The sequence below is a fragment of the Symphalangus syndactylus genome, chromosome 13 (assembly GCF_028878055.3).
Source record: "Symphalangus syndactylus isolate Jambi chromosome 13, NHGRI_mSymSyn1-v2.1_pri, whole genome shotgun sequence".
Taxonomy (NCBI): domain Eukaryota; kingdom Metazoa; phylum Chordata; class Mammalia; order Primates; family Hylobatidae; genus Symphalangus; species Symphalangus syndactylus.
Window position 1 is genome coordinate 30,560,896 of NC_072435.2, and position 12,143 is coordinate 30,573,038.

General features: G+C 52.7%; 1 protein-coding gene across 7 annotated transcripts in view; it reads right to left on the minus strand.

The window, feature by feature from the left end:
• Positions 1-12,143, minus strand: part of BICRA (BRD4 interacting chromatin remodeling complex associated protein) — a 99,938-nt gene that overhangs the window by 14,379 nt on the left and 73,416 nt on the right. For 4 of the 7 annotated variants that reach the window (XM_055240159.1, XM_055240158.2, XM_063615749.1 and 1 more), the window contains 2 exons: positions 7,877-9,832; positions 6,989-7,165 (listed from right to left, as the gene is read on the minus strand). In XM_055240159.1, coding sequence (XP_055096134.1) covers positions 6,989-7,165; positions 7,877-9,832 — 2,133 coding nt within the window. The remainder of the gene's footprint in view (positions 1-6,988; positions 7,166-7,876; positions 9,833-12,143) is intronic. The other 3 variants (XM_063615751.1, XM_055240160.2, XM_055240162.2) reach the window with 1 other exon arrangement.

A 12,143-nucleotide genomic window follows, 5' to 3' on the forward strand; every position in this document is an offset into this window, starting at 1 on the left:
CTGCACTCCAGCCTGGGCGACAGAGTGAGACTCCGTCTCAAAAATAAATAAATAAAAATAAATTAGGCCAGGCTCAGTGGCTCATGCCTGTAATCCCAGCACTTTGGGAGGCTAGGGCAGGAGGACTGCTTGAGCCCAGGAGTTCAAGACCAGCCAGGGCAACAGAGCAAGACCCTGTCTCTAAAAAAAAAAGAGAGAAAGAAAAAGAAAAAAATTTTTGATGATCATACCATGTGAATAAAATGCCTTATTTAAAAAAAATGTTTTAAATAAAATTGGGGTCAGGGGGTTAAACAGAAACTCCATACCAAAATATTACTCCTTCTACAATATTTATCTTAGAAAAAACAAAGCTAGGCCTGGTATAGTGGCTCACACCTGTAATCCCAGCACTTTGGGAGGCCAAGGCGGGTGGATCACTTGAGGTCAGGAGTTCAAGACCAGCCTGGCCAACATGGTGAAACCTCGTCTCTCTAAAAATACAAAAATTAGCCAGGTATGGTGGCATGTGCCTGTAATCCAAGTTACTTGGGAGGCTGAGGCGGGAGAATTGCTCCAATCCCAGAGACAGAGGTTGCAGTGACCGAGATTGCGCCACTGCACTTCAGCCTGGGTGAGAGAGAGAGACTCTGTCTCGAAAACAAAAAATAAAACAAAACAAAGAAAAAAAAATTTTTTTTTTTTTGAGACGGAGTCTCGCTCTATCACCCAGGCTGGAATGCAGCGGTGCAATCTTGGCTCGCTGCAACCTCCGCCTCCCGGGTTCAAGCAATTCTCCTGCCTCAGACTCTCGAGTAGCTGGGACTAATTTTTGTATTTTTAGTAGAGACGGGGTTTCACCATGTTGGCCAGGCTGGTCTCGATCTCTTGACCTCATGATCCACCCAACTCGGCTTCCCGAAGTGCTGGGATTACAGGCATGAGCCACTGTGCCCAGTCAGAAAAAAAATTTTTTTTACCAACTGCTTGCACGCAGTGGTATTACGTGTGACTTATTTTTCTTCTTTGTTCTTTTCTGTATTTTCTACATTTTCTAAATGAGTACAAAATTATTATTATCATTTGGTCTTCAACTGCTGGCCTCAAGTGATTCCCCCATCTTAGCTTCCCAAAGCAGAAAAACTACCATATGAGTGGATTGTTCACCAAGAGAGTCCCTCCTTCTCTTCCTTCACTTTCTTTCTTTCTTCAGAAATGAGGTCTCACTATGTTGCCCAGGCTGACCTCAAACTCCTAGGCTCAAGTGATCCTCCTGCCTCAGCCTCCCTCCTGAGTAGCTGGGATTACAGGCATGAGCCACCGCGCCCAGCTTCCAAGAGATTTTGAGAGCCCTATGTGGAGGCGGCAAGATGCTGAACTTCACACACAATTAGAGAAAAGCACAGGGGGTGTGTCACTTTCCAGCCTAACAAAGAGCAGGCCAGCTGCTAATCTCGTGTGTCGGTAAAGCTGCAGGACCAAGTGAAGCCATCACTGGCATGAACCTTTTAAAAAGGTTTAGCACTTTCCATAAAATGGTTGAAAAGCTTATCCTCTGCGTCTGGCAATTCTATTTCTAGAAATTTACCCTACAAGTACTTTCATACCTGTGTGCAAAGCATGAGTGCAAGAATTTTTTTTTTTTTTTGAGGTGGAGTCTCACTCTGCCGCCTAGGCTAGAGTGCACTGGCACGATCTCAGCTCACTGCAACCCTCTCTAGGCTCACTACAATCTCCGCCTCCCAGGTTCAAGGGATTCCCCTGCCTCAGCCTCCCAAGTAGCTGGGATTACAGGTGCCTGCCATCATGCCTGGCTCATTTTTGTATTTTTAATAGAGATGGGGTTTCACCATGTTGGCCAGGCTGGTCTCACACTCCTGACCTCAGGTGATTGCCCGCCTCGGCCTCCCAAAGTGCTGAGATTACAGGTGTGAGCCACTATGCTCAGCCAAGAATATCTTATAGGAGTTTTGTTTGTTAACAATGACAAATAAACCACCTGAAGTATTCCCGAAGAGGAGACTGAATAAAGAAATCATGGTATGTCCATATCACAAAACACAATAAAGACATCAAAAGAAAGAGGCAAACTATAGCCCACAAGCTAAGAATAGTTTTTACATTTTTAAACAGTTGAAGAAAAAAAATCATAAGAATACTATTTTGTGACTTGCAAAAATTACATGAAATTCCAATTTCAGTGTCCTTAAATAAAGTTTTATTGGAACACTCCCGTGCTCATTCATTTGCATACGGTCTGTGGCTGCTTTTGCACTATAATAACAGAGACCATATGGCCCGCAAAAGCCTGAAACGTTTACTATTGCCTCTTTATAGAAAGTTGCCCAGAAAAATAAACTAATAAATAAATAAAAATCAAATAAGCAAAAAGAAAGTTTGCCTGGCTTCTTTCCCTTCATAGCTCTTTCAACATGCCCAACTCTGTTCTAAAACATTTTAATGTTACTATACATCTATTAATTTACAGATATTAGTTTATTTAACCCTCACAGCTCTACAAAGTAGCCACTGTTCCTATCATTCTGATTCTGCAGGCAAGGACACCGTGGTACAACAGAGAGGCAAGCAGCTTGCTGAAGGTCACAGGGCCTGTAAGTGGCCAAGTCCTATTTCCTAACTCCCACATCACAGCAATCTTCCCAGATGGTGGTTTACAAAAAAAACCCCAAAATAAAAACACACCCCTACACGTAGTAACCATTGGTAATGGCTCAAGTCATCTTAGGGGGTTGGAACCAGCACTTAAAAAGAACAGTGGAGGCTGGGCACGGTGGCTCACGCCTGTAATCTCAGCACTTTGGGAGGCCAAGGTGGGCAGATCACCTGAGGTCAGGAGTTCGAGACCACCCTGGACAACATGGTGAAACCTTGTCTCAACTAAAAATACAAAAATCAGCTTGGCACGGTGGTGCACTCCTGTAATCCCAGCTACTCGGGAAGCTGAGGCAGGAGAATCGCTTGAACCTGGGAGGTGGAGGTTGCAGTGAGCCAAGATAGTGCCACTGAGCTCCAGCCTGGGCAGCAGAGGGAGACTCCATGCCTCCCCGCTAACCCCAGAAAAAAACAATGGAAACAGAATAGAAAACATTGATGTGTATCACACATTGTAATATAGGTAATATTTCATGAAACGTTTCAGTGATATGTGTATATATACAAATACATATATGTATGCGTGTCCTGGGTGGTGACATAAAATGAAATTCTTGTGCCGGGCATGGTGGCTCATGCCTGTAATCCCAGAACTTTGGGAGGCCGAGGCGGACAGATCACCTGAGGTAAGGAGTTCGAGATCAGCCTGGCCAACATGGAGAAACCCTGTCTCTACTAAAAATACAAATATTAGCCGGATCCGGTGGCGTGCGCCTGTAGTCCCAGCTACTGGGGAGGCTGAGGCAGGAGAATCGCTTGAACCTGGGAGGTGAAGGTTGCAGTGAGCTGAGATCGTGCCACTGCACTCCAGCCTGGGTGACAGAGCAAAACAAAAACAAAAACAAAAAAACGAATTCTTATCCTGGGTGGTGGGTCAAGGAAAAAAAAAGGTCTGAAAGCCAGTGCTCCAAGATGCGTTGCTAAATAAGCAAAGCCAGATGCAGAACACAGTCTTTGCGTTTCTGTTTGTGTTAACACAAAGGGAAAATGTACGCATGAGCACACACACACACACACACACACACACACACACACACACACACAGGCTGCCAAATCCATCTGGGTACAGAGAGCAGAGTTCCTTCCAAGTGCAGGGGTTGGAGTTCGGACAGTAAGGGAACCACTATTCTTACTAACAGAATCACCCAGATTGGGAACTGCTATTCCGTGCATTCCTGCATATCCACAGGATAGCGGTTCTCAATCTGGATGATTCTGTCCCCACCAGGGGACACTTGGCCAATCACCCAGTCACACACTCACCCATGCCATCCATCCGTCTATTCAGCCATCCATCTGTCCATCCATTTGCTCACCCAACAAACATTTACTGACCACCTTCTGTCATGCTGGGCACTGCTGCAGATACAGCTACTGCGGAGGGCCCTACCTTGTGCCTCCCCACCTCTGTGTGTGACTAAGAATCAGCTCGTGTGCACACCTGCCTGTGCGCACTAAGCTTCCTTCTCAAAGGTTATCCACATGGCCAGGCACAGTGGCTCACCGCCGTAATCCCAGCCCTGTGAGAAGCCAAGGTGGGAGGATTACTGAGCCTAGGAGTTCGAGACCAGCCTGGGCAGCATAGTGAGACCCCATATCTCCCCCACAAAACAAAATACAAAAAAAAAAAAAAAAATTAGCTGTGCGTGGTGGCATGTGCCTGTAGTCCCAGCTACTTCGGAGGCTGAGGTGGGAAGATCACTTAAGCATGGGAGGCGGAGGTTGTAGGAATCAATATTGTACCAGTGTACTCCAGCCTGGGTGACAGAACCAGACTCTGTTTCCAAAAAAATAAGCTCAGCTACAGCATCATTACTGCAGCTGTTAACAATAAGTGTCTGTTCACTGAGCGCTGGCTCTGTGCAGTGCCATCATGTCAGGTCACTGGCCTTATTCCCATTTTATATGCAAAATCCATGCCTCAGAGAGCTCCACTAAGCAGAGCTGGATTCACACCCAGGTCTGGCGTTCTCAAGACTTCAGGTGTCTCCAGCAATAAGCCCCGAGGGTTTTTAATCCAGGCCCTACCATTTGCCAGCTGTGCAACCTTGGGCAAGCTAATTATTCTCCCTGTGCCTCTGTTTCCTCACCTGCAAAATGAGATGCTACCACCTACCTGGTGGAGGTTGTGAGGTTTAAATGAGGGAGTGCTAGGCTGGGCGTGGTGTCTCACACCTGTCATCCCAGCACTTTGGGAGGCTGAGGTGGGTGGATCACCTGAAGCCAGGAGTTTGAGACCAGCCTGGCCAACATGGCGAAACCCCATCTCTCTACTAAAAATACAAAAATTAGCCAGGCATGGTGGCGGGCGCCTGTAATCCCAGCAATTTGGGAGGCCGAGTCAGGTGGTTCATCTGAGGTCAGGAGTTTGAGACCAGCTTGGTCAACACGGTGATACCCTATCTCTACTAAATATATGAAAATTAACCAAACGTGGTGGCGGGCACCTGTAATCCCAGCTACTCAAGAGGCTGAGGCAGGGGAATTACTTGAACCCAGGAGGTGGAGGTTGCAGCGAGCTGAGATCTTGCCACTGCACTCCAGCCTAGGCGACAGAGTGAGACTCTGCCCCCCTAAAATAATAATAGTAATAATAATAATAATAAAAGCAAACATTTATCAAGTGCTTACTTTGGGCTAAGCATATAGTAACTCGTTTACTCCACCTAAGTGCTCCCTCAGCCCGCCTAAGCATCTGCTGATGGAATGAAAAACTGGTTGCTGAAGGTTAAATGGTAAGTGGGAAAGCCTGCAAGTGAAACCATGGCTGTTCAAGGTCAAAGCCCGTGCTGACTTCTGCCATCCTGCCCTTGTCACTGTCACACTCTCCTCTTCCTACCTATCCACTCGTCCTTTTTGAATGAGTACCACATTCACTGCTCTAGAATAAGAGGGTAGCCCTCCCTAACCTGTTATGTACTTATGACTCATAAGCATAATGGTTATTACTTTTAAGACAAAAGGCTAATTTTCCTAATATGTAAAGAGTTTCTACAAATCTACAGCAAAATGACAGTAACCCAGATTTTACAATGGCAAAGGGTACGAGCAGTTTCATAGAACAGAAAGTACAAATTGCTCTTACTCATGAAAATCTGCCTGACCTCATTCTAAATAAAAGAAATGCAAATGAAAACGAAACAAGATACTATTTTTCAGCTATCTAGATTGGCCAAGTTCAACATACTGGTGAGGTTGCAGGGGGAAAAAGGCACAACCACATATCGCTGATAAAGGTTAAACTAATTTACACTCCACAGGGGGCAATTTGGCAACATCTGTCAGAGATAAAAATGCATATGCCTTTAGAGCCAGCAAATTCCTTTTGAAGAACTTATCCTACAAAACGACATACATACAAAGGCATTCTTTGCAACCTTGTTCATAATAGCTAAAGATCAGAAGTGACCTAAAAATACAACAACAATTTAGACTGGCTAAATAAATATCCGTACATGCACACAGTGGAATACTACGCAGTCATACAACATACAAGAGAATGCAGAATGGGGCCAGGCACAGTGGCCTACACATGTAATCCCAGCACTTTGGGAGGCCCAGGTGGGCGGATCACTTGAGGTCTGGGGTTCAAGACCAGCCTGGGCAACATGGTGAAACCCCGTCTCTATTAAAAATACAAAAATTAGCCCAGCATGGTGGCGGGCACCTATAACCCCAGCTACGCAGGGGGCTGAGGCAGGAAAATCACTTAAACATGGGCGGCGGAGGTTGCAGTGAGCCGAGATGCGCCACTGCACTCCAGCCTGGGGGACAGAGTGAGACTCTATTTCAAAAAAAAAAAAGAGGGAATGAAGAATGGTCTCCAAGATCAATTTTTAAATAATAAAAGATGCAATACTGCAGGCAGAGGATGCTACCCTTTTTGTAAAAATTGAAGGAAAAAGAATCCGTATTTGATTCTGTTTCCCTATCCAGATAACAAACGCAAGAAACCACCTTGGGAGGACAACAGGAGGCCACGGTTCAGGACAGGGGGCTTTCCACTATGCATCTTTTTGTACCTTCTGAAATGTGAATTATCTGAATGTATTACTTATTCAGACTTGAAAATTATAATTTTAGGAAAGAACAGATTTCCTTCCATGTGTGTCTTGCATTCCTGCAGCGCGTGGGCTCCCCCAGGGCCGGCCCTGGTCTCAGGCATCCATGATGACTGGGAGACACTTGGGAAACACTTGAGGGGTGAAGGAGAGCTCTGTGTTCCAGGTCAGCAGGACAGAGATGCAGGCAGGGCGGAGAGCGAGGAGCGGGAGAGCGGGCAGGAAGGGCGAGGCTGGGTCTGTGCTGCGGACAGAGGCGGCTGGGGTCCCTCTACCTGGGGGGCCGGAGCCGGGGAAGCCTGGCCGTCGGGGGCCTGAGGGCCAAAGCCAGCTCCTTTGGCGACGGGGGTGGCCGGGGCTGGGTCTTGGGCGGGAGGCGGGGCGCTGACTATGACCGAGGCAGGCACGGAGAGGTGGGGGCCCTCTGCGGAGAGGGGCTGCTGGCTCCTCTCCTGCAACGGGCAGCCCGCACAGGGTCAGAAGGCTGCCCCCACGGGCCCTTGACCTCCCCACCCGAGACCCCTGACCCTAATGATGCTCCCAGGGCTCCAGAGAACGGGGTAGTGGGCAGCCCAGCAGGCGGGGTGCCAGGCACTGAGGCCACGGAGGCCGAAACCCAGGCAGCCCGCTCCATTCTGAGCTTCCATTGGCCCCTCTGCCAGCTCCACCTTGCCCTGCCTCTCTCCTGCCCCACCTGCCTGTCCATCTGTCCCTGTCTCGTCCACTTTCTCTCTGAGATCCCTCTCCTTGTCTGTCAGCAGGCCAGCCAGTGCCTGCCCTTCTCTGTCCGTCCGCTAGTCCCTCTCCCTGCCGGTCCCTCTCCTCTCCCTGTCTGTCAGCAGCCCAGCCAGTGCCTACCCTTCTCTGTCTGTTCGCTGGTCCCTCTCCTTGTCTGTCTGTCCGCCAGTCCCTCTCACTGCCTAACAGTTATCCTGCCCCTCGTCTGTCAGTCAGCCAGCCTGCCAATCCATCTTCCTGCCAGTTCAGCCAGGGCCCTCACCCTTCGCGCCTCCTCTTAGGGGCCACCTGTGCCATGACTGAGACCTTCCCCCCCAGCTGCCACAGTGGCATCCACTTTTGGATTTTGGCACCTCGCCCCAGGGCCCCTCTTCCTCCCAAACCCGCCTCCTCCGGTACCTGCTCCCCTGCCCCGCCCTGCTTACCTGGGGCAGGAACATCTGCAGGGAGTCCTGAGTGAGGATGGCCGTGGGGGTGGCAGAGGGCGGCTGCCCCAGAACGATCTTCTCTGGGCTAGACGCCAGGCCAGGGCTGGGCTGGGGGGTGGTGGCCTGAGGTGGGGCGGCGGCCTGTGGGGTGGGGGCCTGCGGGGGCTGCTGTGCCTGCGGCTGCTGGAGGCCCAGGGGCAGGGGTGTGCTGACCGCGGGGGGGGCCTGGGGGGCAGGCTGCACCGTGAGGACTGGCGCGGCCTCCCCGGTGGCGGCGGCAGGTGTGGCCGGCTGCACCAGGCCGTCGGGGGTGTTGAGCATGGCCACGGCGCTCGGGGGCAGGGTGACCCCCTGGAGGACGGTGGTGGCGGCCGGCCCGGCGGGCGCTGGCTGGCTCTGCGTGGGCAGGCTGCCCGCCGCCAGCGACACGGGCATCTGGAAGAGCGCAGGCTGGCCCACCTGGATGGGAGCAGCGGAGAGGATGTGTGCGCTGTGGGCCCCGGAGTGGGGGGCCAACACGGGGCCCAGGCTCAGTGGGCCCGCCAGGTTCTGGTTGGTGAGGATGGGGTTCGCGATGAGCTGTCCACCTGTGTGGGGGGCAGCGGCCGCCAGGATCTGCCCGCCCACGTTGGCCGGCAGGGCTGAGAGCTGCTGCGGGAGCTGGACCGCGGGGGCGCCAGGCAGTAGGAACTGGTTCTGGCCCGGCAGCATGTGCTGGGCGGGGATGACGATGCTGCTGCCTTGGTTCAGGAGGTGGACGCTCATGGGTTTGCTCAGGGCCCCGGGGGGCTGCGGCGGGGCCGCCCCGGTGGTGGTGGCCGGTGGCTGCTTGAAGACGTTCGCCTGCAGCGCAGGCGCGGGGAAGCCCGACAGCACCACATTCTGGCCCGCCTTCCCCGCCGCCATGAACGTCAGGTTCTGTGGGGCCTTGGGCTGCTGCGGCAGCGCCCCCGGCTCGCCCTGGATGGTGAGCGTGGCGCCCGCGGGCGCGAACGGCTTGGGCGTCAGCTGGTAGAGCTTGGGGGGCAGCACCCCCGCGGGCTTCGGCTGGATGGGCGTGGGTGTGCGATGCAGGATCACGTTGGGCGCCGGGACCAGTGGCGACGAGCCGAGGCCTGGGGCCACCGCCAGCGGCTGTCCCGAGGGGGCCCCGGTGGGAGCCGAGGCGGCCCCCGCGCCTCCAAACACAGAGTTCCCATTAAGCGTGGTGGCCACAGCGGCCGGGAGGTTCTTCTGGATGACCAGGCCAGCCCCCTGTGGCGAGACACCGGCCGACGCCAGGGTCACGGGCTCCGAGGGGCCGGCCGCCGAGGCCAGGTAGCCGCTGACGGGCACCTGCTTGGCCAGGAGCTGGGAGGTGGGCGTGTTGAGCGCCATGACGGGCTGGCCCACCACCTGGATGGGCGCCAGGCCCAGCGTAGCCGCTGTGGCGCCCCCAGGGCTGCCATTGGGCAGGCCTTGGAGGCCCGGGATGGGCTGCAGTGTCACGTTGCCCAGGCCCACAGGCTGCAGGAAGGGCTGGACGCTCAGGGCCTTGTTGACCACGTCCTGGGGCGGCACCAGGGCCTGGTGGGTCAGCACGGTGGGCGGGCCCTGCAGCCCCAGCAGGTCGGTGCTGCCTGGGAAGAGGGCTTGGGGCCCTGCAGCCACAGCAGCCGCCCCTCCAGCGCCCGTCGGGCCTGCCCCTCCATCCGCAGGCTGTAGGGTGGGCAGCTGGAAGGGACCCAGGTCCAGCTCAGCCTCGGCCTCCAGCGTCTGCTCGGTGATGTTGGCCTCTTGGAGGCTCTGCTGGAGGATGTCACAGGGCTGGTCAGCACCCCCACCGCCCCCGCCGCCGCCCCCTGTCGCAGGAGAGCCCAGGATGTCATCTTCCAGGAAGTCTAGGTCCACACTGGGGGCCGGCTGATTGGGCTCTGGGTTCAGGTGGTTGCCGGAAGCTTCTTGCACATGGAGCTGCAGGCCAGCAAAGGTGGGAAGGAAAGAGCTGAGGTTAGCAAGGGGCTAGGCTCAGGCCACAGCTGCGGCAAAGAATGCTGAGGTGACAGGGCAGCCACGTTCAAGAAAGAACATTCCCGCCTGGCATGGTGGCTCACGCTTGTAATCTCAGCACTTTGGGAGGCTGAGGTAGGAGGATGGCTTGAACCGAAGAGTTCAAGACCAGCCTGGGCAACACAGTGAGACCCTGTCTCCATAAAAAATTTTTAGAAAAGAAAAATTAGCCAGGGGTGGTAGCATGTGCCTGTGGTCTTAGCTACTTGGGAGGCTGAGGTGAGAGGATCACTCGAGCCCAGGAGTTTGAGGCTGCATAGTGGAGCTATGAGCACATCACCATACTCCAGCCTGGGTGACAGGGCAAGACTTTGTCTGAGAAGAAAAAAAAAAAAAAGGAAGAAAAAAGAAAAGAAAAGAAAAAAGAACATTCCACCTGTAAGTGGGTAGACCTGGGATCAAATCCCAGCTCTGCCAAGGCTTAGCTGTGTAACCTAGGGCGTGCTTGATCTCACCTCAGTTTCTCCATCTGTACCCATCAGTAAAATGTAATTAAAAAAAACTACTGTTCAAGGCCACAGTGACTCACGCCTGTAATCTTAGCACTTTGGGAGCCTGAGGTGAGAGGATCTCTTAAGCCTAGGAGTTGCAGGCTACAGTGAGCTATAATTGTGTCACTGTGGCCGGGCGCGGTGGCTCACGCCTATAATCCCAGCACTCTGGGAGGCCGAGGCGAGCGGATCACGAGGTCAGGAGATCGAGACCACGATGAAACCCTGTCTCTACTAAAAATACAAAAAAAAAAAATTAGCCGGGCGTGGTGGCGGGCGCCTGTAGTCCCAGCTACTCGGAGAGGCTGAGGCAGGAGAATGGTGTGAACCCGGGAGGCGGAGCTTGCAGTGAGCCGAGATCGCGCCACTGCACTCCAGCCTGGGCGACAGAGCGAGACTCCGTCTCAAAAAAAAAAAAAAAAAAAAAATTGTGTCACTGTACTCCAGCCTAACTTACAAGAGTAAGACCCAGTGGGGCACCCTCGGGACAGCCGCTGGTGGTGGCCCCAGGCCTCAGCTTGTCACCACTGGTCCCAGCGCCCAACATGATCCTGCATCGCACACCCATGCCCACCCAGCCCAAGCCCACGGGGATGCTGTCCCCCAATCTCTACCAGCTGACGCCCAAAAATCAAAAATAAAGTCTAGGCACAGTGGCTCACACCTGTAATCCCAGCACTTTGGGAGGCAGAGGCAAGTGGATCACTTGAGCCTAGGAGTTTGAGACCAGACTGACCAACATGGTGAAACACCATCTCTACTAAAAATACGAAAATTAGCCAGGCATGGTGGCACATGCCTGCAGTCCCAGCTACTCAGGAGGCTGAGGCAGGAGAATGGCTTGCACCTGGGAGGCGGAGGCTATAATGAGCTGAGATCCTACCACTGCACTCCAGCCTGGGTGACAGAGTGAGACTCCATCTCAAAACAAAACAAAACAAAAATAAATAAAAACAAGCAACTATTGTTTAAATAGTGATACAGGCCCACAACACTTACCTGTAATTACAAAACCCAAAAAGCTCTAAGAACTGAGACTGTTTTCATAGCTCTGTTGGCAGCAAAACCTGACCAGAACCAACATGGCACTTTAGGTGGAATCCATTTATCCGCATGATGTGACTTCCTAAGTTTGGCCGCCGAAAGGCAAGCGTGTGACATTACACACACCACATATATGGCACCGCTTTTCCAGAATTTGAGAAATTCGAAATTCTGAAACACACCTGGCCCTAAAGGTTTCTGACAAGCGGTCATAGTTCTGGTGGAGTAAAGCTCACATCAGCAGTGGCTCCCATTCGTGAGCTTCTGTGCCAACCGCACTGTGAGTTCAATGCTTTTTGTTTTTTTGGGTTTTTTTGAGACGGAGTTTCACTCTTGTTGCCCAGGCTAGAGTGCAATGGCGCGATCTTGTCTCACCACAATCTCCGCCCATGGGTTCAAGCAATTCTCCTGCCTTAGCCTCCCAAGTAGCTGGGATTACAGGCATGTGCCACCATGCCCGGCTAATTTTGTATTTTTGGTACAGACAGGGTTTCTCCATGTTGGTCAGGCTGGTCTCGAACTCCCGACCTCAGGTGATCCGCCCACCTCAGCCTCCCAACGAGCTGGGATTACAGGCGTGAGCCACCGTGCCTGGCCTCAATGCTTTTTAAGTGCTTTTCATGCTATCCTGGACTGCAACCCAGGACACGCACGGAAAAATATCTGCAGGCATATGTGTG